The sequence below is a fragment of the Anoplophora glabripennis genome, unplaced genomic scaffold, assembly GCF_000390285.2.
Source record: "Anoplophora glabripennis isolate ALB-LARVAE unplaced genomic scaffold, Agla_2.0 scaffold376, whole genome shotgun sequence".
Lineage (NCBI taxonomy): Eukaryota > Metazoa > Arthropoda > Insecta > Coleoptera > Cerambycidae > Anoplophora > Anoplophora glabripennis.
The window spans coordinates 259,560-286,668 of record NW_019416547.1 but is presented as its reverse complement, the minus strand read 5'-3'; the positions used below and the strand labels follow the sequence as shown (position 1 = coordinate 286,668).

The 27,109-nt window shown below is 34.1% G+C and overlaps 3 protein-coding genes across 9 annotated transcripts in view; 1 reads left to right on the top strand and 2 right to left on the bottom strand.

The window, feature by feature from the left end:
- Positions 1-3,014: 3,014 nt before the first annotated feature.
- Positions 3,015-8,290, bottom strand: LOC108910487 (ATP-dependent RNA helicase SUV3 homolog, mitochondrial). 2 transcript variants are annotated; one of them, XM_023454910.1, is made up of 11 exons: positions 7,774-8,290; positions 7,327-7,718; positions 7,128-7,239; positions 6,851-7,072; positions 6,383-6,605; positions 6,207-6,326; positions 5,968-6,148; positions 5,734-5,913; positions 5,491-5,639; positions 4,053-4,249; positions 3,015-3,984 (listed from the first exon to the last, which is right to left on the bottom strand). In XM_023454910.1, exons 1-11 carry the CDS (start codon positions 8,081-8,083, stop codon positions 3,806-3,808), a joined length of 2,265 nt encoding a protein of 754 aa, XP_023310678.1. In that variant the 5' UTR covers positions 8,084-8,290; the 3' UTR covers positions 3,015-3,805. The 2 variants fall into 2 exon arrangements, with proteins under 2 accessions (XP_023310678.1, XP_023310679.1); XM_023454911.1 differs by lacking the exon at positions 7,774-8,290 and having other exon boundaries at positions 3,017-3,984; positions 7,322-7,390.
- A 2,066-nt stretch (positions 8,291-10,356) lies between these two features.
- Positions 10,357-15,239, top strand: LOC108910493 (epsilon-sarcoglycan). Of its 2 annotated transcripts, XM_018715100.1 has the most exons (5): positions 10,357-10,923; positions 11,081-11,249; positions 11,341-11,567; positions 11,671-11,751; positions 12,563-15,239. In XM_018715100.1, the coding sequence occupies exons 1-5, from the start codon at positions 10,376-10,378 to the stop codon at positions 12,792-12,794; spliced, it is 1,257 nt and encodes a 418-aa protein (XP_018570616.1). In that variant the 5' UTR covers positions 10,357-10,375; the 3' UTR covers positions 12,795-15,239. The 2 variants fall into 2 exon arrangements, with proteins under 2 accessions (XP_018570616.1, XP_018570617.1); XM_018715101.1 differs by lacking the exon at positions 11,671-11,751.
- Positions 15,240-15,332: 93 nt separating this feature from the next.
- Positions 15,333-27,109, bottom strand: part of LOC108910496 (kinase D-interacting substrate of 220 kDa B) — a 69,144-nt gene continuing 57,367 nt past the window's right edge. For 4 of the 5 annotated variants that reach the window (XM_018715107.1, XM_018715104.2, XM_018715106.2 and 1 more), the window contains exons 22-23: positions 18,700-18,885; positions 15,333-16,457 (exon numbers count right to left, since the gene is read on the bottom strand). In XM_018715107.1, the coding sequence (XP_018570623.1) occupies positions 15,571-16,457; positions 18,700-18,885 (1,073 nt within the window). In that variant the 3' untranslated portion in view covers positions 15,333-15,570. The remainder of the gene's footprint in view (positions 16,458-18,699; positions 18,886-27,109) is intronic. The other variant, XM_018715108.2, reaches the window with a different exon arrangement.

Here is a 27,109-nt window from a genome sequence, read left to right as displayed (position 1 = left end):
CGTCATAGCATAAGCGTAGACGAGCGGTCTAATTCCATGGCTATAATAAATTTATAAATTAAAAAAACACAACTGGGACGTTTTAAAATGCTGTAATAATTAAAATGGATCAAAGTGCCGGTTATAGCAAACCATAAAAAAATATTAGATGTTATGTTTTATTATCTTTTTTCAATATTTTCTATATCTTGTTGCCTTTTACGCAGACACGCCAATGGATTTTCGTTCCCGGCATGCTTCATCCCCCTTACTAGTCCAAAAGCTAGTGATGAGTCACTCTCTATAATTTCGACGGCGGAGTATAGTATTACAGCTGTTTATATAAATTTAAAATATGTTATTTATATATAAAATATACAGTATTACCCACATTGGAGTGATGACCATATTTTGCCCAAAATTGTTCAATATGGGCCATATACATCAGAATATTACACACCCTGAATATAAAAATTAGGTCATATCATAAAAATGTCCAATACAGCAACTGTATTATTCTATAAATTTCTTACGTTTAACTTTCAATATGTCTTTCGCACTGATAGAATCAGTAAAATCATTTCATGAAAAAAGAATCATGGTCCAAGATGCATACTCCAGAGCGACCACTATTTCAACGCTTTATTAATGCACTGAACTGTCAAACTCTGCATAACATAACCAAGAGATTTACATAGATTTATCTGTGCCAAAATAGTAGACAGTACTAGACAGTGCTTCTCAATATGTAGATCCGTAGAGGTGCGCGAGAAATTCGATTCCATGGGCGTATCAATAAAGGGGATTTTAAAAATTATTAAATATATAGAACAAATGTACCAATTTTTATAAAAACCAGATTATCCTGAAATACCGAAATATCCAGCTGGTAGGTAGGTACTATTTTATTTATATTAAACTATGTATTCAGCAATTCTGTCCTTGCAGGCAAATATAGCCCACAATCGCCTGTGTATTTTTTTATTTCCCTTTTTATTAAGGAACATAACTAACTGGCCAAAAGGCTCCTGTGAAAGGTTTAATTAAGTAAAGCTGTAACAGTGAAGTGATACAGAAATGGTAAAACCATTAAAACTACCAAAAGTACAAACACCAGTGAGTAATAAGATGCACCACCGATAAAATACTAGAAACATATATAATAAATAAGCATTCATACAATAACCAATTTCTGATAATGCTATCACTATCACTGTCACTAATGCTATCACCGCTATCAAGTAAAGGTTAATTGCCTCCTACAGAAGTAGGTTTTCGTCTTTTAATTTAAAAGTTGTGTCATTTTGTGCCAAATAATCTGAGCGAATATGAATATTCGCTCAGATTAGTTCAATAGTGTTCAGCTCACAATAGTATGGTGGCAATCGAAAAAATGTAACATGAGCTTTAGCCATTTCATTCACTATATATTTAATGGATCTGGCTTTTCCTTTGTGCTAATAATTGTACTTTTGACATCACGTCATTATATTCGATAAGTTTTCCATATAACCATTCCACGATTTCCCCTTTTCTCCATGAAAATGTTAGCAGTTTTTCCATTCTTCGATTATGATAACATGCATTATCCAGGACAATTACAGCACCAGGTTCAACATTGAGGCAAACCAGATGTATACGATTTTTCAGATACCTCAGTATCCATATCCTAATGGTAATTAATCTCCTATTTCTCAGGACTCTAACCATTATTCAAAAATCTGTATTCACTTCTGATAATTATTAAGAGCGTCCCTTTTCTAAGAGGTGCCTTTAGCCACGCAGGAAATTCTTCTAAAAAATTTTCTCATCTGCCGTTGATATGTAAATCTTGCGAAACCTACACACAATTTCATTTTTAGCAACAGTGATTGAAATAACTAAAATGTAAATGTAATAACATGTCTTCCCAACTCATATGCTTATGAAACATACTGGTATGCCTCAACTGGAAATTAAGACAAGGCAGAATTTCAAGAAACCAAACCATGCAGCCTCAATTATCTCTCTTTTTGCTGATAAATGAAAATAGAAGTAGGCACTTGTAACAATAAAACATTCCAAATGCGCTGAACATATCGGAACACTATACGAAATGAATGGCACATTACAATTACTATGCAGTATGCAGAGAAAACACAAAATCATTTTATCAGATTAAGAATAAGTAGTAAAAATTATGGTTCGACTTATTTATGACTCTACTGCCTACTGTTTTGGCATTGGAGTACAAAAAACTAATATCTGATGGATTCGCCGAAAAGTTGATATAGGACAGTGCTTCCTCGACTGAGATACAGAGGTAGTCAAAGGTGTCATAAAAAGAATAACGCTCTGTGGCTCAAAAATAAATCAATATATCAATTATTTGACAGTTGAAATTGCTTTGAAAGACAAGCATAACGTGTCACCAGTTTTTTTCTGTCTTTTGTAGTTCCTCTTCTCATAAAATTTGAATCATTCTGTACACTGTTACTTACATTAAATGACCTGTCCATGTTCAATGCAGAGATGTAGTGAGTGTTACAAACCAAATAACCTGTAATTTTACTTAAACTAGTTGACCCAAAGAAATAATAATTTAACAGAAGGCAAAAGAACTATTTTAAAAGAGAAAAGTTCAAAGATGTTACACAATCATAAATTTGCAAAATGTTTATAAGAATTGACTTTAACATGCTTTGAACTTTTCCAAGTGTCATGTAATTTTAATAGAAACAGATTGTTTATGAACCAAAAACTATATTTTGTAAATTACAGTTTATATTTTATGTGTACTTATACTGTATGTATGTTTAACTTTGTACAGAACCAGTTGTTTCACTTGTTTAAATGTTTATGTTTTTAATAACTTTATATAAAGATGTTGTATGAAAGTTAACTAAATATACAGGGAGGCCCAATAATGTGGTAAGGTACAACATCTCCGTTACTATTTAGAGGATAAAAGATATTACTAGGTACCTAAAAAATGTTTTACAAAAAAAAACTCGGCAATTTTCATATAAAAAAGTGAGATGGAAAATTATTTGAAAATTATTTTGAAATAGTATTTTTTATCCGTTTCGACTTCTATTTTTTTTATATCTTGGAGTCATTGTACTTTGTCAGGCTAATGGATTGCTCTGTACAAAAGTATTACTATTTTTAAGTTTAGAGTTATGTAACAAATTTTAATTTTGAAGATTCTAATTATTCAGGTTGCAAATAAGGAGGAAGGAAATTATTTTTAATAAATACTTTTTTATTGCCATTTTTGTAACAAAATCTGCACAAATTCATTGATAACGTATGATTTTGGCTTAGCGTATAAATATGTGCAGTGGTGTGGTGTGGACCAAAAAGAGCACATTTTTAAAAACTACAAAACAAAACATCGTGCACAAAATTAAAGTTGCTTCAAATAACATAGCTTTTACCCAAAAATTATCCAAATTTACTGAAAAACAAAGTTATAGCAAAAAATCGATTTTTAACTTTCAACTTCAAGGGCTCATACAGGGTGAGCCCGAATAAAAAATTATAAGATTGTTGATATTATTTTTGTCACCCTGTATAGCAATGTAATTTTGAGTGTCTATTTGAGAGTAAAGTCTTTCTTATACTTTTTCCCAACGAATAACTTTTCTATAAAAAGAAAATTTACATCTGAAAAAAAAAAATTAAAAAACACCGTACAAAAAAAAAGATAAGGAACTTTGAAAAAAGTATTTTATTAAAACAGCAACTGCTTGTAATTTTAAAACAGTTTTTCTTGGTGCCACACCGTATATTAGATGTATAATAAAAATTACTGATATAACAATGTAAATACATTCGTACATTCCTACTTAGTTTTCCGTTTCCTTCGTGGCTTTTTGGGCTCACCGTCGCTATCGCCCTCATTGTCGACACCCTTCTTGTTCCACTCCTTCTTTAGTTCTTGCAGCATGTTCGGTGTTAAAATGCCCTGCGCGAGTAACCTTTCTGTTAACCTACCTCTCCCGACCACAGACGTCTTCGACTCTGAAATTAATTATATATTTGTATTTGTTACCAGTGATGTATAAAATAAAATTTGTACAAATAAATACCTCTTAAATACGACTGTTTTAGTCTGTTTGCGGAAAACTCCTCGTCGTCGGCCGCTAGGGTGCCGGAACTTATGCCGGTTTCCGAGTTCCTTAGCAGTCGGGTGAGTTGCATGACACCCTGCTGGATTATTTGGTCCAGCTCGCGCTGCATGTCCCTCACCAGAACGGGCTCGTTGAATAAGTCCATGAAGCGATAACTATAAAAAAATTACGTTATCTACAGGGTGTGACACGGGGAAGTGCACAACATTCCTCAGGTAAAAATAAGCAACCAAAGCTTATACCGGGTGTCCCATTTTAAAAAATACACCTGAATATCTCTTCAGTTAAGGGCTTAATGAAAAAATTTCTAATCTAATGGTGACCTTGACCATAACCTTCAAGGTCAAGCTGATTTTTCAAATGGAAACATATTTTTGACACCAGAAATGAAAAGAGCAGAAAATTTTACATCTGACTATGATCTTGACCATAACCTTCAAGGTCATTTGAAGGTCATTTTAGTTTTTGTTGCAAAATTCTACTTTTGAGACCAGAAATGAGAAGAGCGGGCCATTTCACGTCCATCTATGACATTGACCTTGACCTTCACGGTCATTTCAAGGTCAAGTTAATTTTTCAAATAGAAACCGGTATCTTTCAGACCAAAATAGAAAGTGCGGAGAATTTTGCTTCCGGATATAACCTTGATCATGACCTTAAGTTTCAAAAGTCATTTGAAGGCCATTCTAGTATTTTGCAGGCAAAACTTTAATCTTGTTCATATTTTTCTTTTTGATATGTGGGGCTCGCCATAATTTTCCAGAATACCCATTAACCCTTTGTGGCATGCATTTTTTATTCAAATGTTTTTGAACTCAGACTAGCTCAGAATTTAGTAATAGTTAAATCTGATAAGGCGGATCCAATATGTCGAATACTCGGCTCGACCTTGAGTTCTAACGTAAGTTGAAGCATTTTCAAAGTGTTAATCCATATGAATATTAAAAATGTCTACCATATTGGATTTGAATATTTTCAAATTCTGACTTCATATTCGCGATCAGCGCCCTCGAAAACCCCCAAGTACACTATTCGGCAAGACGGAAATGAATTTTGCAACAAAAAACTAAAATGACCTTCAACTGACCTTCAAATGCCCTTGAAGGTCATGGTCAAGGTCTTCGTCGGATGTAAAATTTTCTGTTCTCTTCATTTCCGGTGTCAAAAATATGTTTCCTTTTGAAAAAATCAACTTGACCTTGAAATGACCTTGAAGGTCATGGTCAATTAGATGTCCCCCTCAAAACCCTACAACTTTTATTTGAAAATTTTTTTTCATTAAGCCCTTAAGAGATATTCACGTGTATTTTTTTAAATGGGACACCCGGTATAACATTGACATTAACTTAGAAAACACCCTGTATACCAATATAACTGACTAAAAAAATTTTCTTACCTCAACCACAAGTATAAATCCAAAACGTCAAACACGGCTTCTAAATGAACCAAGTCGATTATGGTTTTTGGGGGCTGCAAAGGCCACCCTATGTTTCTGCACAACCAGTCAAAAGTAATTAGCTCGTTTTTGCTGTACTGCCTTGCAAACTACAACAAAACAAATTTAAAAAAATGTTTCACAAAAACTGCGTTACAAAATCAATCGAATATGTATTTATTAATTCCTCGTATCTCAACTTACTTTCAAGAACATGGTGCAGACAAACGGCATTTTCTTATTGATAGGCGCACAGCAAAACACGTATCTGGCTCGCAAAGGCAACGGAACGTGCTGGATCATGTCGGCTAGGAATTTAAAATCCTCGATGTTACACATGAAGTACAAAGAATCGTCCACCGTCGAAAGACTAACAAATATATCCTAGAACAAAATCAAGTATAGTCAGTAAACAACGAAATAAACTTCTCCTCTCACCATTAAATTACTAAGCGTTGAATTTGGTAAGTGATAAGCGTAAAGTTCAATCTGATCAGCGGTGGGATGCAGCCCGGCCTGTGTTATTGGCTCTGGATCAGAAGACAACCGATTTTTCAGGGTGTTCAAATCCTCTGGCTTAAATGTCGTTACATATCCCTGTTCCCACTGGGTGCCGTATCTGAAAGTGTTTATAAAGTTCTAGTTAAAAAATTACATTTTAATTTTAAAAAATTTACCTTCCAGCTCTCCCAGCTATCTGCAAAGCCGAAGACACGGATATCGTATCCATTTCCTTCTCACCCTTCTCGTTCATAATTGGCTTAATAAGAGAATAAAATATTATCCTACGAATACTCCTAAAAATGAACGAAAACATAGAAGCGAATAAAGAGTGAGAGTTATTACTCCCTACAAATTCAAACCCATTCCAATTGCGTCTGTTGCAACTAATATTTTACAACTGTTGTCAGGATCGTTGAATTTGGCGGCTTGGGCTAGCTTGGTACCTGGAGGTAAACCTCCGTAGATTACAGCTACTTCCTTGCCCGTCGCTTCGATACCTCTCGAAACAGAATAAATGTCGTTTTTACTAAAACATACAATGCAGTCTCCAGGCAAAACATTGTCCAGAGAACCTAAAAAAATATTCCCTAAATAATACAGGAATTATTTTACAAAAAAGCGAGTCAGGTGAATAAATTTATTTACTGAACACCAAAAAACAGGCACAAATAAGTTTTTCAAATTACTTTATGGAAACAATAATCAGGTAATAAATTAATTGAAATGATAATAAATTAATGAATTATCCATTTTCGACCTAAAACCATCTAACTCCTAAACTACTACCGGGACAAAAAACATGTTAAACTGCACTAACCTAAAGCAGAGTCTTCAATTTTTAAAGCTGTCAGTCTTTTATAATGGCGAACCTCCAGGTCCTCCCCAGTGGTTAAACAGAGTTGTTGAACTAAATCGATAGTTCCTGCTTCACCACAAATATGTATCTCATCAGCTATTAAGCCCAAGAAAGCCCTAGTCCAAGCCCATCCCCTTTGAGGGTCCTTTATCATCTGGATTTCATCAATCACTGCCACTTCATCTACATATTCATATATTATTTAACCCAGATAGTTTTTTTTTTAATTATTACTTACAAGGATTGTTTACTGAAGCCATTTCGACAGTACACGATACGTGACCAGATGCATTTCCAGTTGGGTCTGCAAAATTTCGTTCTTCGCCCGTTACTAAGTCGCAAGGTGTGCCCTAACACGTAAACATCATAAACAATGAAAGGCTTAAATGTTTTACTAATTTAAGTGATACAAAAAATAAATTATAAATTTACCTTACCCTGCTGTTCGTTTTATTAAACACTTCGCTAGCTAATAATTTCAAAGGACCACAATAAACTCCAGATTTGGCTGTGATGAACCTTTCTAAAGCATGAAAAGTCTTTCCAGAATTTGTTGGGCCAGCGTGGAAAATTATTTTTCTATTTATTGCTCTTGCTTGAGGATACCAGTTAGCCGGAGTTCTCAAGTCTGAAATTTTTCGCAAATCCTCCATACAGTCTAAGTGGGGAAACATTTGTTTAGCGTGTCTCAAGAAATAAGGGAAAATATCAGTAGGATTGCCTGCTCCTTGCAAAACATCACTTATCACGACATGTAAGTCAACAGGTAACGTTTGTGCTTCTAGACAGTATCTCCTGAAGCTTATGTAGCTCTGATGCTGAAGGTAATCTAAAATTTAAGAAAAATAAATGATACATTAATAATTTACATGCTTATCTCTTACTGTCCAATCCATTGTCCATAAGCAACTGTTTTATCTCCTTATTCTGGTAGAATTTATTTAAAACCTTCAATAAATCAGCCTTATTTAAAGAACCTGTGAGTTCAGCTCCTACATTTATATCATCCGGATTTGCTTTAATTTGTATAGGAACAAATAAGGAGGATAATGTAGAATCATCTTTCTTTCCTCTAACTTGAAATAATGTTACCGCATGTTTAGCACTATTTTCAGCGACTAAATTGGATCGACATAAATGAATATTTTGGAGTGCCCCACAAAGGCTTCTTAATTTTTTACTATTCTGTAGCATTTTACTACATTTACACAGACACTATATGTAAATAAAACACAACAGATAAAATATGCATTATTGAGGTTATAACCTATTTGACATTGACATTGAGCATGTTGATATTTCGGCTATATGACAGATATCAGTTTCAAACGCGACACTCAGACTAAGACACTTCCCTACCCGCTGGAAAACGGCAAACATAATCCTTATCCCAAAACCCAACAAAGATCACACCATCCCATCCAACTACCGGCCCATTAGCCTGTTCCCGGCTATGAGCAAAGTGGTAGAAAAAATTATCCTAACCCGTCTAAGAACCCACTCCCAAGAACTGCAAGTCATTCCAGACGAGCAGTTCGCCTTCCGACTCCACTGAACTCCAAATCCTTCGCCTTACCGAGCACATCACGGCGGCCTTCAACAGGGGACAGTACACTGGTGCTGCCTTCCTGGACGTCGCAAAGGCCTTCGATACGGTTTGGCATGAAGGCCTACTGATGAAAATGCTCACCAACCAATATCCCATATCCTTTACCAAACTCATAAAATCCTACCTACACCACCGAAAATTCCGCATCCAAATCCAAGATTCCCTTTCCACCACCCGTCCCATGGAGGCCGGTGTCCCCCAGGGCACCGTCCTGTCCCCACACCTATACACCATTTACAACTCCGACATCCCACATCCCCCCAACACCAACATATACTTATACGCCGACGACCTGACAATCACATCCCAATCCGTAGATCCTAGATATTCCGTCTCCCTCCTCCAAAACTCCTTAGACCAACTTGAAACCTGGTGCAACAGGTGGAAAGTCAAAATTAATCCCAACAAAAGTTCGGCTATCCTTTTTACCAAACGAAAAATCCCACAAAACCTCGACAGACTGACACTATCCCAGGAACCCATCTCCTGGAATCGACAAACACGATACCTGGGCGTGACGATGGACCAGCGTCTCACGTGGAAACCGCACATCGTGGAGACGGTGGCGCGAGCGAAGACCACCAGGGCTAGGCTCTATCCCTTACTCAAAGGTGGAAACACCCTCAGTTTAAGGAATAAGCGAACGCTTATCAAGGTGGTACTTCAACCGCAGCTAACCTACGCCTCCACGGCGTGGGGTCACGCGGCAAAAAGCCACTTAAAGTCATTACAGGCTGTGGAAAACATAGCCCTCCGCACGGCCACCGACGCGCCCTGGTACGTAAGAAACACTGACATATTACGAGACTTACAATACACAAACGCTACACAGACAATAAGACAAAACGCGGAGAAACGATTTGACGTAGCCGCTAGACATGACAATCCCCTCCTCAGGCAAGCCGTTGACTACGTACCCGACGTGACCGACAAACACAAAAGACCTAGACACCAACTTTTTGACCCTGGGTGACCACCCCAATGACCCCCCCCCTGCCCGCTAACCTTTTCTGTTTCAGAGACAGCCAGGATCAAGAAACGAAGACAACGACACACACACACACACATACACACCCCCCATACCCTCCTTAACCCTCCCCTCCCGCGCTAGCCTAAGGGCCACCTTAGCAAAGCGCATCCCAGGCTGCATAGCCGCACTACCCTACCCAACCATACCACACATAAACATGACACTACCCCCGGGGTTTACACAGACGAGCCGGCGAAGCAAGAAGAGCGCCAGAAGAAAGGGCCCTAGCCGGCGGGGCCCAGCCAGGACAAAAGGAGGTCCCACAAAGCGCCTACACCGGCCGCATTTGCGGTCGGGGTAGACGACGGATGGGGCCCACCTACGAAGGCTGTCCAGGCCTACACGAGATGAGGCAGGATAAAGAGGGATAATCCCCCTCGATCCCAAATCATTGAGGCCAATTTCTAGCCATAGAATAATGACGGCGCGTTTCACAATCTGAATACTCAGTCCCACTTCTAAACCGAAACAGGCGGTGACTATTCAGATTATGAAACGCCTTCACTATAGCCATCCTTGTCTATCGCACGGATTTCTTTACGTTACTTTGTCGCTCTCATGTAAAGGCAGATGGACCATGTGGATTTTCCAGCCCTGTATATAGAGGGGATCAGTCGGCAAGAGAGAGATAGCAATTTCTTCATCTTCACAGCAACTCTCTCTCTCTTTGCCGTTGGTAGGTCTCCTATCTATGCTTATCCGAGCAGTGCCAAAGTTCTAAACTTAATAAAAAGATTTCTTTATCTGATGTACTATTGCTGTCAATAGATGGCGAGAGAAGAGAAAATAATTTTAAAAATAGTTATTGATCCAAATTTAGTAGTTATTGTAAATAGTATGCATAAAAATGTTCTTAAAACTGATAATAATAGCTCTTTTTGATTTAATTGCTGCAAGGAATATTCATGTCTTGATGACTGAAGTATTTGAAATAGTGGTGGATCCATCGATGTTTAATTGGACCCATGAAGGAATTAAAGATCAGTATGTTTATCAAGCATCTCTTTTAAATGCCCCTGACTTACCATCATGGATGAATTTTGTATATAGTAAAAAAAATCATACAGGTATTTTGTATGGGGTTCCCCCAAATATGCCCAACACAAAAATTCCCTTAGAAATAATTGCCCTAAATAAAAAAAATTACGAAACGAGGATAGAAACACTGAATGTGATCATCTTGAATAAAAGAAAACCAGCTAGGTATGAAGTGAACATCAAAATAGATAATTTGAATGTCGAGGATATGTTTAATGTTAATCGGACTGATGCTTTGAAGGGTATTTTTCGAGAAAAACTCTGGAAAGGTAGCGGAGGCGATTTATACATTACTTTCCTTAGTTCGGCAGTAGAATTAGGTGCACGAAAACCTTTGGTTCCTGGCAAGGAAGAGGGGTAATAATACTATAACTTACCAATAACAAATATGGTTACAAATTTACGTTGAAATTGAACTATATTATCTATTCATTATTCAATATTAATTTCCATATCTGTTTTAAATAAGCTCAGATTGATTCTGTTCAAAATATTTTTTTTGTTTATGTTGTAGGGTGGTTGTTCGTTTGGGAAGTTATGAGGAATTTTCCCCAGAATTGCTCAAACTGCAAGAAGAAGTTAGGCCGTTATGGAAATTAGGCTCTTGTAACTTCAAACGAACTTCCGTTCAAATAATTTTCAGGGACAATGGCTTTAACCTTGATTGGTGCTTTTTCAGGCTGGTTAGTGCAATAATAATAATAATAATAATAATAATAATAATAAATTGGTGTAATGTGACAAAATAAGAATTTAATACTAATAAAATTGTAGATGTATAACAACAATTCTGATCTGAATCAACCGGGAGCAAATGAAAAACTGTCAAGTTTAGAAGAGAATAATTTGTTACATGATCACTGGAAACCAGTTTCCAAGTCCGATCTACCAAAAAGAAGTTATTCTCAGGAGTTACTCGTTTCAATATTAGTTCCGTTGTTAATTATGTTGGTGTTAGCCTCAACGTTATCGTTCATTCTGTGTCTTCACCATGACGATCTGTAAGTATATAATTTGATTAAAAAACTACAATTAATTAATTTATTAAATAAACAATTTAAATGGAAGTATAAATTACGCATGATTCTTATGAAAATCTTACAGAGAAGACGAAGGAAGTGAAGAATTCTTCGGTAACTTATTTCACATTTGTACTGATTATTATTACAACTATTACATTTACAGGTAAAAAGGAGAAAACTTAATAATTTTCTTAATGTTATTTTTAGTAAAAGACGTTATTAACCTACTAATTACTTACAGTTTGAGATTAAAATATATTTCACATAATTTTTCAAGATATACGGTCGCATCAAAATTAATAGACCACTAAAAATGGACTTCTATTTCATAGTGAATTTTTTTAATTCACTTCGTTATCTTTATTTCTTATTGAGCCATAAATACATGCCAGTACACCAGATTATTGCAAACATTTAAAAACTTGGATGTAACAATAATAAAAACAAAGAAGAAAATTAACCAATACTAAGTACTAATAACGGCGATGACTACTGAGCCCAATCATATTTTCAGTGTTTTCAAGAAATGCAAGGAGTAAGAGGTTGGTGATTTTAAGTTGTTTAAAATCACATCATTTTTAGTGGTGTGTTAATATTGCAAATGTGAACTGTGAATTACCAATGTATATTAACACTGAACTTACTTCTTTAACCTTTTTTTATGATAATTTGCTTTTGCTTTCCATAACACTGCAATACGAGTATATTCGTGCCAATATTATATGAAGTTATTTATTTGCGTTAAGGTATAGTTTTAGTTTTTTTCTTTGTTCATTATGTTTATTTGATTCAATTTTTAATTTAGTCACAGGTGTCAAAATATCCCATAAAGAGAGAAAAAATTCATTTCAATGTTTAAAAACTTGTTCGATTATTATAAAACATATAAAGCCTTGTGCTTAAAAGAATAAGAGTTAATTGCTTCATATCATCGCCACCTTATATTCAAACCATTATTCTATCAACAATTTTAGGAAAAGCCCAGACGATGTCCCATCGGAAGAAACAAATCAATTCACGACCATCCAGAGAGCAACGGAATCCATCCGCAGCTTCTCAAAAAATAGGGACTTGAGCATGTCCCCAGATCCAATGCTACTTTCTCGCAGCCAGACAAACAGCCCTACGTCCACCATAAGTCGTGGCGTTCACTGCAGACCAAGCCCACCACCATACGTACGGCCAAAATTCAAGCCCGAGTTGTGACAAACGGAAACGGAGGAGAAAACCTGGTACTGCTGAAGCTAATGCCACATCAAAAGATTTTTGGCTTTGTAGGGAAGGTGTTTAGAAGCGTATTATGATGTAAGTCGTCTGAATTTTTTGCATTCTGTTGAAATCATCAGAATTTTATTTGGGTGTTCAAGTTTATACGTACAGGTCAACAGGAACAAGTTTAAGAGTGAGGTACAGGAGTAAATTTACAAACAGAGAAGTGAGAACGCATTTAGAAAGAACAAGAGTGTGACACAAATTGCTCGAATGGTGTATGGGCCATATGTTCTAGGCAAGGGCTCTTTCTCTCTGGAAAACTGCTTGATCTTTTGAATGTACTGACATCTTGATGTCCATTTGTCAGAAGAAAAAGATGAAAAAATACATTGCACCTCTCCGACATCTGAGGCTGTCGGCGCCGAATAGGTCCGGCATCGGTGGTTCCTCTGGCTAGCTCATCCATAAATCTTCTAGCATGGTGTGAGGCCATCTTTTCAACTCTTTAGAACTTGGATCCTCTTCCTCCTCCTCTTCCGATTTCTTTAAGTGTAGGGCAAAGCCTTATTTTAGCTAATTATAAGCGTGGGGCAAGGTCCCGTGTTAGTTTATTGAAGTATGGGGCAAAGCCCTCTTTTGGGTTACGAATTCCTTTTTGAATAGCACTTTTTACAGGCTGCGTGACATATCGTGACCAGATTTAAGTCCGGATGATATGGAGGTCTTAATACATTGTGGCCTTTGTCACCCAGAATCTTGTCAATAATGCAAGTTTTAAAGTTGGTTTGTAGAATTTAATGAAGCTGTATAATTTTGGCCTTAAGCATATTTTCGATGAAAGGAAAATTTCTTCAGGTAAATCATTTTTTCAGAACTTCTTTCCGAGAACTCAAATTACGACATTTCTCGCTTTGAACATGTAATGTCGATTATACACTTCTAAATAGCAAGTTAAATATAACTTTCTCTTCAGCCATTTTTTTTTAAATTCATTGTCAACGTTGTATTTCCAGTCCTGCTTTTCTATTTGAATGAGGTTTTTATTCCCGGTATTTATACTGTGCCTTCGAGATCGGTTGATACAAGCCTAAGTTTGTTTTATCACTCCATGCTTTATCGTGCATATGTGAGGAACGAATATCGGATGATTTCCCTCATAATAACATTTGAGGCTTCTTAAATACTGTTGTTGTTACTGAATATCTGGTTCTTCCATCAAAAGTTTCCGATGAGACAAATTTTAAATTTATGTATTTTAAAGTGGGTACAATTCTATTAAAAAATCAATTACTTGTTGACAAAGAACTACTATGTCGCCATAAAGACGGTTTTTGGCGCCTAGTTCTTCCTTTTGTTTGATGAGTGTTTCAAAACCACCTTATTTGCCTTGCTTTTCTATTTGAATGAGGTTTTCATTCCCGGTATTTATACTGTCCCTTCGAGATCGATTGATACAAGCCTAAGTTTGTCTTATCACTCCATTGCTTTATCGTACATATGCGAGGAACGAATATAGGTTTCATCTATAAAAATTATTGGATGATTTCCCTCATAACATTCGGGGCTTCTTAAATACTGTTGTTGTTGCTGAATATCTGGCTTTTCCATCAAAAATTGCCGATGACACAAATTTTAAATGAATGTGTTTTAGAGTGGGTACAATTCTATTATAAAATTAATTACTTGTTGACAAAGAACTCCTATGTTGTCATAAAGACAGTTTTTGGTGCCTAGTTCATCCTTTTTTTTTGACAAGTGTTTCAAAACCACCTCACTCGCCACCCTGAATCTTTTTCATTTATTTTGCAATGTTTTGAAGACTATGCAAGGTCCGTGACAAGTTGATTTGCTTTCCCTACAAACTTGAAGGGAACTGCATGCATGCAACTGCATGAAGTGAATTACATTTGCATTCATCTGTCATGTTTAGCCACTTTAGATATAAATTCTATAACGATGAAACTGTTTACGGCTTGACAGTTTATAGGAAACTGATGGCACACAAAATAAATATACCTAAGGGTGCTAGGTACTAACTAATGGGGTCGCTTTTTAGAGATCATGCAGGCACTCTTGCCAGGATGTTCAGCTCACGTTTGTGGGCGGGTCCAACTCATCGTCAGTCTTATTGCTGTTGACCTGTACCTCGCTCTAAGTCTATGATAATACTTACCCCTCTTCTACTTATATGAATTTTTACCAGTTTAAATACTCATCACAGCATGGAATATATAATGGAGAATATATTAGAGAGATAAATAGAGAATATATTTCAAGTACTTTAATAAAAAAAAGAGCTGAAGATTTTGACTGTAAACTTTGAAAGAATGGATATCACAGCAACAATAATATTGAATCATTTAAAAATCAAACAGTAGCATTAGCAAATTTTCTGAACGACAATAATGTTTAAATGTATGTGTAACATTTTTTTGTAGATTGTAGGTCTGTTTAATCATTGTGAAACATATAATGGTTAATTAAATAAAACAAAAAAAAAGTAATTTTAATTTTTGTTTTATTATGTACTTATCTAAGAATTTTTAATTAAAAAGTAACTCGCTCTTTTTAATCACCCTGTATATATTACACTACAAGATCTTAAAATTTCCCAAGAAATTTACTAATTATTTAAATATATTACATTGTATATATTACAATCACAAATAAAGTGGTAAAAGATAAATAAAATTAACGGTATTGTCAAACCTAACCTAGGAATACTGCCAAATAATCGAGACGTAAGTACAGATATTATCTACAAATAAATTCAATCATTTCTACTACCGGGTTCGCAATAAATATCAGTGAGATTTTCCTCGGAATCCAAAGCGTTCTGCCTGGACAAGTGTCCAGAACTCTGCGAACAACTATGTACGCTGTAGTTACTATTGCTATGTTCTACGGAACCTAGATATAACGAGATAGATGCACTGGTGTCTTCAGACATCGTCCTACGTCTTTCCGGGTAATTTTCCGGCGAAATGATGCAACTATTGCCTCCGCCCACAAACTGAGGATCCACAAAAATATTGCTGTCAGAAAAAGCAGCCGAGGGAGTAATGTCAGTTGTGTCGGTGAGATTCTGCTCACTTCTCGTGCATTTGTTTAAAGGTTTTTCGGGGGACAAGCTTTTCTGGGAGATCGGAGACAGGGGGAAGCTTGTGGAACTGGACGATTTTACTTCTGAGCTTTGCCCCGACTTAGATGGTGTAGAAACTTCAGAAACTAGTGGGGTACTTTCATTATCGCTAGTTTCATTCAACTCGGGACTGGAGTGTAATAATTTCTCCTTCAGTATAAGAAGTTTTTCGAACCCTTTCTTCTCTTTTTTCTCTTCCTTCTGACCTGACTGATCGATAGATTTGGAACGGTTTCTCATCGACTGCCTCATAGGTTTGCTTTCGCTTTTCATCAGATTTAAGGAATTTGGTCGAGATTTTGTTTGTGAAGCCGTGTGCTTATATTCATACAATAAAGGTGTTCTATTCGACTCTTGGTTTTCGTACATGACAGAGGAATTGCTGGTACTTATGCTAACCCGTGGGTTTGTGTCGGAACACTCAGTTCTTATTACTACGTGGCGACCTTTACTGGGATGATCCCCAGATTTTAGGCTAGAATGTCGACTGCTATTTGAGGGCCTCCTTTCTGAAACTAATTTTAAATGTTAGTTAGTTACTGGCTCCACAATTTTTTTTCTACCTGGAATACCAATGTCGGATGTCCAAAATTTTTTCATTTTCTTTTTGCTTTACAGGATGTTGAGAAAATAAATGGAAAATATTGACAGAGTATTGAAATACCAAAATATAAGATGATTTTATCTTTATCTTTTAGTTTTGGGACACAGGGGGTCAAAAATTATTTTTTTTAATCGTACTTTAACCTTATCTTTTTGCATTGTGAAATTTGATACAGATAACAAACAATACTTAATGTATCAGTGTTGTTAATTTTTTTATCATCTGCTAAAAAGCAGTAGCTATAATCTCTTGAAGTGTTAACACATGTTTTAAGGTTAGGTTTTGTATAATGTACGTATAGCCACAGAGTAAGTAGTATAGCAATGCAAAATCTCATTTAACACAAAAATGGCACTCTTGTTAAAATTGCTTTTTTGAGAAAAACACAATTAACTGTCCCAAAGTCAAGAGCTTTTGTCCTTAATATACAGTGTCTGCAAACAAAACAAACAAAAAATTCAAGGATAACTTCTTTGGATGAAAAATACATCAATTTAGATCAATTTACTTTGGAACAATTTTGTTTCTTTAAAAAGTTATTGGTCTTAGAAAAATTTGTATAAAAAATTTGTTTGAAAGCCTGCAACTTTTTAAAGATTCAAAACTGTAACGTGACCTAAATTGGTTTATTTTCATCCAAGCAACTACCCTTGAAGTGTGGTTTTTCGCTTCTAGACACCCTGTATATTAATAGAAACTCAAAAACCGCTTATTTTCATTTTTATTGTATAATCAAATTTTACATTGTAATATAAAAAAATAATAATAATAATTTAGCACCTTCAAAAACCAAATTTAACGAAATACATTGCTTTTTAGAACAGATATGGCTATAATGTATTCTAAAAAATCATATATGACACCCTGTATATCAAAAACAAAAGGCGACAGGTCCCTGGTCTTGCAGGAAAAAAATTGTCTTATTTTTTTATGCTCCATCACCTTTCAAATTTTTTGTACTAATTTCCGCATCATCCTGAGTAATTACAATAAAATTAAAATGAAGTTCCAAATTAAATAACCACAACTGATTCTCATGCAGCTGATATTAAAATGGACGTCCAACATTAGAGCTCTAAGGCATACACAGAACTGTTATTACAGGATCACAATTAAAAATTTCTCTACAATTTATTATTTAACGAGGAAATACCCAATTATGTACATTAGTGTGTTAGCACACATTAAAATAGAAGAAGTAGAGAAAAGATGCTGGAAAGTCAAGGGTTACATATATAAAGCTACTAATGTATTTATAAACACAATTGCTACTCTAGTAGAGACATAACTGTACAAATAAAAAGAGAAATATGAAATATATAGGAATTCGAACGGTTATTCATGTGTTATCACAACAAAGTTGTTAGTTCAGCTGTGGACAATAAAATTTTTCAATAAAATGTCGAAAAATCAGCTAAGTATTTATATACCGAGAACAGCATGTTTTAGCCTATATTTAAAAACAAATATATTTGTTCCATAACATAATATACTACATACATAAAAATCAACTAATAAATTGTATTTAGGTATTACGATGACATTTGATGACTTTGTTGTTATTACATGTTACAATAGAGGTCAAAAGAAAATCTACTAACTTTTTGTACATCAGTGTAACTTTTAGTAAACTTGAATAGTTTTATTTGAAACTTGAAGCCAGATATTTATAAAAAAAAAAACAATTATATTAAAAACAGACTAATGAAGTTAGGTGAAGATTAAACATTCAACAGCAAAGTCACAATTACACCAACCAGTAAGTGTTCGAAACATTTTATTGTCCACAGCTGTACATGTAACATATAAAAAATTTGAGTTCGACTTCTTCTACGTTTCCAGACTCCATTTCGTCAAAGTATGTACATTTATTATGGTTAATTTTAGACACTTTTAATTATTATATGGTTTTTTAAGTTACAAAAAGGATTGTTATGCCTCTCTTGACCAAGTGGTTCCCCTAAATTGAAGTTCTCCGAAACTGTTTCAGAAAAATTAAAGTACGAATTATCGATTAATTAGTTTATATTTTCAATTTACAGTTTTGCTATGAAAAAATTTAAAAAAAATATGCTTTAGAGAAGGTCTCTATGGCATAAGGAGACTCCTTCAAGAGGCGGGAACCACGTTCTCAACGTTTACAAAGCACTTACTTGGGCTAGGAGGCTGCGAGCTGCACCTGGAGCTATGATCGCTTAAACTCTCAGAATAACCAGCGATAGAGATACTGACAGGCTGCCAGTGCATATGACCTATAGGTGAGGATTGCAATAAAACAAAATCTGTCTCACCTATCCCGCAAGAGCTGTTGGTTCGCGAGCGACAGCCTCGTTGGAAATCTAAACAAAATAAGCGACTAAGCGAGGTAGTGAGAATGGTTACAACATGCGGTTGTTAGTGCGGACGATCTAAGCGTGCAAAAGCATATTAAATAAAGCATAAATGGCTACAAAAACTGCTCGGATGAGAAACAAGAAGCAAATAGCAATTCACAGGAGATAAATCTCCAAAAATGTGATGAATCTTTTTAATTTAAATGGCACAAAATTGTATTTCAATTTTTTATGTAAATAGTCAAAAATTTTGTATAAAAAGTCGGAGATTAAAAACAAAAAAATGGTAATATCGTATAAATCATTTAACCAATTGAAAAACCAAATATTTTATACCTGTTTATATCTACTTACTTCCACTTTTACAAAAAAATTATGATGAGTGTCTAAGAAGTAGTTCGAATATGAACACTTAAAATGTTGGCATAACAGTTAGCTGAACATAAAAATAGCTAGACCACAAAATTTTATTATGTTTGTTAGTAGCGAATATTATTGAAATTTTATTACATCACACAAGTTTCCTAACATAAATAAAATAAATGTAGACCAATATAACCCAGTTTAATAAATGTTTTAGAAAAATGATGATCAGTACCACAAAGATCTGTCATTAATGTCCTAAAATCCAATAATCAATATTAATTTTATCCACTTTGTGTATTTAATAAATATCTAAATATTTATCAAAAGCAAAATATAAATAATTTTTATAATAATAATAAATTCGGCTAACAAGGTTTACCTGTATTTTTGCAATAATAAATTAAAAACAAACAAAATAAAAATATAGTACTATAAAAATTACTATATTTAAAATAAATATCGTTTAGTGCTTCTAAAAATAAAATTTTGTATCATTCTTACAGGTAAGTTTATCCTTTGCAGATAGGAAGAAATTATTTGATTGGTAAGTAGTGTATTTATGTTGTAGGTGGTCATAATTCAAGGGTACCGACTTGGGATGTAATAAACTGATTTAAATCAAGTTACCTTAGAAAAATTTTGTTCCATTAAAAAATTATAATAATGTAATGGTTTTTTATTTTATTTTTTTTTTTTAACTTACTGTCACAATTTAAATCTAGTTACCTTAGCAATGTTTATTCCTTAAAAAATGAGCTCTAAAAAAATATTTTTTTGTATAACATAATAATTGTAAAATCTGTATTACATGCGTCAATACGAATGTAATCCTAATTTTTTTTTTTTTTTTTTTTTTTTTTCTAAAACATATAGGCGGCTAGGAATACCTAAAATGGCCTTCTAATTTGTACCACCTTTCTTTCACTTATTTATTTTTTAGTTATTTTAAAAACATGAGGCAGCATTTTTGAAAACATTTAAAAATTCCACGCTATGATTTTTGTTGATATTTAATGAACGTATTTAAACATATTTTCTGTGAATGAAAAATTTTAGAGATATTTTAAGTTTATTCAACTGAGTGAGTGAGTTTTAAATTAAAAATAAATAAATAAAATAACTCGCAAACGGTTTATTTTCCTTATAAAGTTATCTTTTGCTTAAAAATTACATTAGCAATTAAGTTCACAAATTTCCAAAATTCTCAGTGGCATCAAAATCTTTCGCACAATTACCTTTCAATCTCTAATTGTATCATTAGTAAAAGTTTAATTTTTAATATTAATTAACTCTGCGATTTTATCCAAAGAACAACCTCCTAAAATTATGACATAGACTTAGGAAACATCCTGTATATGTATACTCGTAAGCTGGTGAAAATTTCGTTGTATCTGGATGATGAAACGTGGAACCACAATTTTTTAAGGGATGATTTCTAGGCCCACATCGACATCTTTCATGATGAAAGAATTCTGAACAAAATTTACAAAATAAAATCTGAAATAAGGGTCGCTTTCCCTCAGATCTCAAAATAGGTTGCACCTGTATGTGCTTTCTTGTTTTTTTAAATAATTTCATTTCTGTTAAAGTCCACCAAATTTCATCATGAAATTTAAAAATGGGATGTTAGTATTAAATCAAAATTTGAACAGGTATGACTACAAAAAATATACTTTTTTTTATTAAAAAAACACCTTATTGTATCTATCACTTAATTACAAAAAAAAAATTTTTTTTACATATATGTGTAACACTTTTCGAGACCTTAGGAGAGGCTATCCCATTTTAAAAATATTCACAAACAATAGCTAAAAAATTTTTTTGTCTTTATATGAAAAACTGTATGGGTCTCACGTTTAATTATCAAAATATGACTATAATTTTCACCATCCATTACTGCTCATAAGTTTTGTCTCATTATCTGCACAGTGTTACAAATATCAAAAGAGAATTCCAGAACTGTCTCTGCTTATGCAATACGTAAAAAAATGGGAAAGGGTTAACCAGGGATGCCACCATTTCTTAATCCGTCCCTTAACGAATTGTAGAAAATAATTTGATGTAAATCAGTTTTCAGTAAAAAAAATAATACCCTTAAAGCATGGCCCATTTGTTTACAGACAGTATACCTTTATGTCAGGAATTAAGTAACAAAAAGAAATTTGAGATGTGTGATATAATAATTTTACATATTTAAGGGGAATTTTGTAACCAACTGGACAAAAAAAATGGTAATAGGATGTTGAATAAGTTCTCGTTGTTTTATTGTGAAAATTAATGCTTTATTTAAAAAAAAATTAGTAAAAAAACATCATGTCACCAGTCCCAGTACTTTTCCCCATCTTTCTGGCAGAATTCTAGTTCTACATCGGAAAAACGACGAATATGGCTGTTGGGGTAGGATTTCCCATTTAAGCGTTTCCAACTAAGTTTTCACCGATACTGAACATGTGTCCGAGCATTGACATGCTGCAAAATCACTTTGTCGTGTCTTTGCTTGTACAGCAGCTGTTTTTCCTTCAATGCTCGGCTCAAACGTATCAATAGTGACCTCCTGTGATGGTTTCATTCGGTTTGAACAGCTCATAATAAACTATACCCAGCTCCCACCAAATGCAGAGCAGAAGCTTGGAACCATGGATATTTGGCTTTGCCAATAATGTTGACACATGGCCAGGCTTACCCCACGACTTTCTTCCCTTAGGATTTATCGTAGGGTATCAATTTTTCATCACTTTTCTTTTTTGCCCGTTGAAGCAGCTGTTCACACGTGCAAAGATGCTGTTCGAAATCTTTCGGCTTCAACATGTACAGCACCCAATTTCCTTGCTTTTGTAATAAGAGCCGAGACTCGTGATAGATTGTTAGTTCTCAGAATGGATGGGCCAACTCAGTCAACAATAATTATTGAAAAGTTAAGGGTCTTCAAGTAGGTTTAGTGTCGCCATAAAGTCGTTGAGAAACTGGTGCCTCTTGCCACCGGGAGTAATAAATTTGCAAAGCTCGACCATCGCAATCCTTCGGAGACGACCTAATGAAATTTAGCAATGATTTTGAACAAGTAGACTTAGATCGCCATGTGTTAGGCATCTGGTATCGACTAACTGCGTCGGTTCAGCCCATGGTAAAGGAACAAAATCGATATTTCTAATAACGCGCGAAATACATTCGAAAACACGTAGGAATCCCAAAATATTGAAATAAGTTATTAGAATGTTGTGAGAAAAATGGTATAGTAAGACATTTCAACCCCCGATATTCAGGGAGGCCACCAATAAGATAAGAACAGAAACTTCTGGACCCAAGAAATGAGTGTCGAATTCAGAAGAGATTTCCGAAAAAAAGGCAGTTTCTCCTTGGATTCCACACTGGGCAGGTTTCTTAATTTTAGAGTCTCGGGTTAATTTAATAACGGATAAAGTCTTTCCAAATTTTGCTATGAATTCGCGTTGGGTTCCCTGAATCTCGGACTGCGATGTCGCATGTAAATTAATCAATAATGTTTGATTGAATCCGCTGTGTCTTCGTTATTTTGCTTGTTTTTTTTTTGTTATTAAAACCCTTCCTGGAAAGTTTTGGTGTTTTATTGTTCTGCCAACTTAAGTGTCTTCCTATACAACCAACCACTAGTTAGATTCTACATGAGCGACGTACGGTAAGTGTCGAATTCATTCTCTGAATGTACATTTCTAAGTTCCCACGTATTAATTAAAGTGTAGATGATAAAAATTATAAACTCCCTTTCGAGAAGTAAATGATAAACTCTTTTGTAGGTTAATCGTTATGATACTGGTCATAATGGTAGATGGTTAAATAAAGAATTAACCCCTCAGGTTACACTTTTAAATAATTCTTAATGCTTTCAAACGTTTCGAAATTGTTGTGTGAACAACTCCTAATGATTCTCCAAGTTCAGTTTACTTCTGACATGAGTTTTCAAGAAACAATGCCCCCAATTCTTCAAAACTGTTTCGGTGTGTCACAGCGTTCTTTATCTTCAACATCAAAATGATTATTTCTGAAGCGTCTAAACCAATCTCCGAAAGTCTCAACAAGAATTCTGTGATTCTGCTGCAGTTTTTTTTTTAATAAAGTAGTGCAGTAAATTCCCCGCAATACTCTTTTTTCAGCACTGAATTTCAAGCTTGCTTATAGTACCACCTTATAGGTGTGTTGCCATCTTGAACTACAAGCATGCAGGATTGGTAATGCCATCTGTTGGAAAACAGCAAGAACTTATTCAACGTCCCTATAAATCCCCAAGCATATTCAACTCTAACCCAACAGTACTGAAATCGGGATAAACTACTTACCTCCAATTTAAAAAGGTTTTTCCTTTATTTTTACAATTTTACAAATTCTAGGCTAATTATTGAAGTTGAAATGAAATAAGATTGAGCCTCAAGCAGTGGGGAAACCCCCAAGTGTACAAATTCAGTCAGACTTAAAACAAGTGTTCTCAAAATAAATAAATCTATAGTAGGATCATATACGATGCAAAGTAGAGCAAAAAATTGTCGGTCTTTTATCAAAGGAAAATCGTGTCATCAATTTTAGGAGGCGTAAGATGATGAACCATTTCAAATTTGAAATGAAATTAAATGTAAAATCTGAAATACCGCTGAATACACATTGTGTTCTGGTAGTAGCTGTAGTCGCCCAGGTGCATTGAGTGTACAAAGTATTCGGTTATACGTTAAATACTAACCTAGGCGAGCTTGGTCGTAAATCAGTGACCGCCCCTAAAAAACAAATAAACAACAGCACGTACAGAGGTAAAATGTAGTACATATGTGAAATTTAAAAAACAAATTGGATTTATAATAAACTACATTTAAAATAAATAGGTTATAAAGGTATTTTTGTAGGAACAAGGGTGCCAGACGGGAACTGATCCCTTTGTCCCTTCATAATGTAAAAAGAAATTATTCAATTTCTAAACCCCTTAAAAGCGTATTGCACTGGATCCCTTAACAGACAATGATTTATTACTTTGCATCAAATATGATCCTACTAGTAGTTTTCTTTTATTCTATCAAAATACGAGTGATGTTAATATTGAAAAAAAACAAAAATTTCTTCGGTTTTTTAAAAAATGCCGACAAACTTCCAAGAATGACTGAATTTAGTTCGAGATACATGCAGTTGATAAGCTTAGAAAAATTGTCTTGTCGTGTTAACTTCAAAAGCGGATTTATTAAAAATAAATAGAATATGTACAGAAGTGAAGTGACGGAAGTCACGGCCAAATGCATAAAAGAAATGAAAAAAGGAAAAAGAACAGTACATGCAACCGTACACAGCTATTGAATTCACTAGACACAAAACGAAATCCACATAAACACATAAAAAATCAGAAAAACACATGCTGGTTCGAAATTGTTTTATTCTGGTATAATAAAATAAATTACATTCAGGCAATACTAAAACTAAAATAAATATTTTATACATGTAGAAATCGTGGTTGCGGGCTGGAAAGTGAATTCAATAACTGTATAAAGTAAAAAGAAAAGAAGTATAGATTAATGTTGCAGTAAATATCTGACTATAAATAATAATACTGGCAATGAATAAAACTATACAATATTTTATATGTATATTATAAATATTGAAGACAGATAACCAGAAATTTCAAAAGGAAACTAACAATTCTTAGTGTTTCATCACTTTTAGCACAACATCCTCAGGACCGCCTTAAATATATAATAAATATAAAAAATTTTTTATGTTAAGGATTTATAAAATTATTGTTACTTCTTTGCATTTTAAATTTCCATGAAGATGTGTTACTCGGTGTAACTTTAAGTGAGGGTCAGTTTTTTAGAGGTAGGTATAGTTGTTACGATATCAATTGGAACCTGCGAATCTTAAAGCACAGGACCGTTTGCACTTCTCTTGAAATTTCTTCCTATGCTTTAGCCGTGATCTGTCTCATAATTTATACTCGAATAGCCATTGGGCGAATCCGCTGGTCGTCAAAGCAGACCTGTATTGGTCCACTAAGTCGTAAATAATTTTTTGCGTGGTATTCTATAATTAGTTTAATTTTATAATTAGTAGAGTTTATGAGTTAAATATTTGTATACGGTTACAACTGATATCGTAACGACTGTATGAATAATAATCCGAAATTATTTTTCTTAAAATCCAACAAATATAATTCATTTTTTTTTCCTACACTTAATCAATTTTTTAAGATATCACTGGGCAACTCCCAACCTCGGTTGTATGTCAACGCTCATTTCTATTGCTTGTTGTTACCTTTTTGCCAAGTGTATGAAATCAAAACTGGAAAGTAATTTTGTAAAACAGGTTAACTTTATATGACTTTGCAACATGTTATGTTAAAGTCATCATATTTGATTTTTCAATGCAAACGGAACGCGAAATATTAAAGAAAATTTTGAACATTTTTAAAAAATTTACCTCTTTTTGCACAATTTATAAAATATTAACTAATATTGGTACGTCGACAGGAATATGTTGCAAATTTAAGTAAAACTGTCTTAAAATAATTATTTTTTATAAATATAATTACTAATCTGATAGATTTGAAGCATTTTTTTAAATCATTTCGGGTTTTTAAGAAAAGCATATTAATATTTTTTTAAGCACTGTGTTTAGCTTGCGAATCTCAGTGTCAATGACCTTGATATTGACTTTAAGAGGGCTCTAAAGCAAATTGGCAACCAGCAATACATTTTTATAGATTCTATAGACCTTTTTAGCTGTCACATACGCCAAATAATAGGCAACCCTATAGTACGCAGTCATGAAGAATTTGTCAATATTTTAACTAGATCGATTTTCGACCTTATGTACTTTGGACATAAGTGCCAAAAAAATTGCTTCTTTGTCATGATCTTAAATATCGCGATATTCTGGCAATATTAGAAATATTTAAGAAGTTTCAAACCTCAAGTGACAACTAAAAGAATTATAGAAATTATATATTTAAATTTATAGAACAATATTGACTTTTACCGTAATTAGTAAATTAAAATGATACCAATGTTACTGAGCATGCAGATTAAAGATAATTTCGTGCAAGTGAAGTAGCCTCGCAACAGGATATCATTCTAGAAAAGTTTGGTTGCGGTTAAGAGTATGTCTATAATAAACCACTTGAAGAAAAAAACACTCGATAAACACACCGACACAGTACAACACCAAAAAAAACAATAAAAATACTTAGTATGCCAAAATTAAACAAAACAAAAGAACATAGGCTAATGATGACAGCGATAACTTATCAACAGGATTTCACCTGCGTATGAGGCTATTGTTTCTGAGCACGAGCATTAGGCTAATGTTAAATTTTGACCTTATTTAAATTTAGGAATATTTTTTTATAACGATTTTTGTAAATTTTAAGGAGGTTTATCTGATTTGAAATTGACGAACAAATATTCATAAAAAAATTAATATAAGCTTAATATGAAGAAAATCCTCAAAAAAAATTATGACTAGTTTGGATACGTAAAAGACGAGATATTAATAAAATAATTTTTCACGATTTAGTACGAAGTCTTATGAGAATGCAGATTTTTTTGGCCTTTCCACTTAGAATGCGCAACAATTGACGAATAGTTTCCACAGCAACTTGTATAAATAGAAAACCAATATCTAAGGAACTGTATGACAGCTCGTAGAAATCGATTAAGTACTTGTAAGATACATAATTTATAATAATTCTCCTTCAAACCGCTGTCGTTGACTAACTTAACCTCCATATGCGTGATAGCGGCAACGCCGCGGTTCTCGACGTAGCGTATTATTTGAAATTCGCAGTAGTGACATATGATGTAAATTTCAAGCTTACAGAATGATCAAATCCAAGTGAGCAAATGCCGATCCGAGCTCG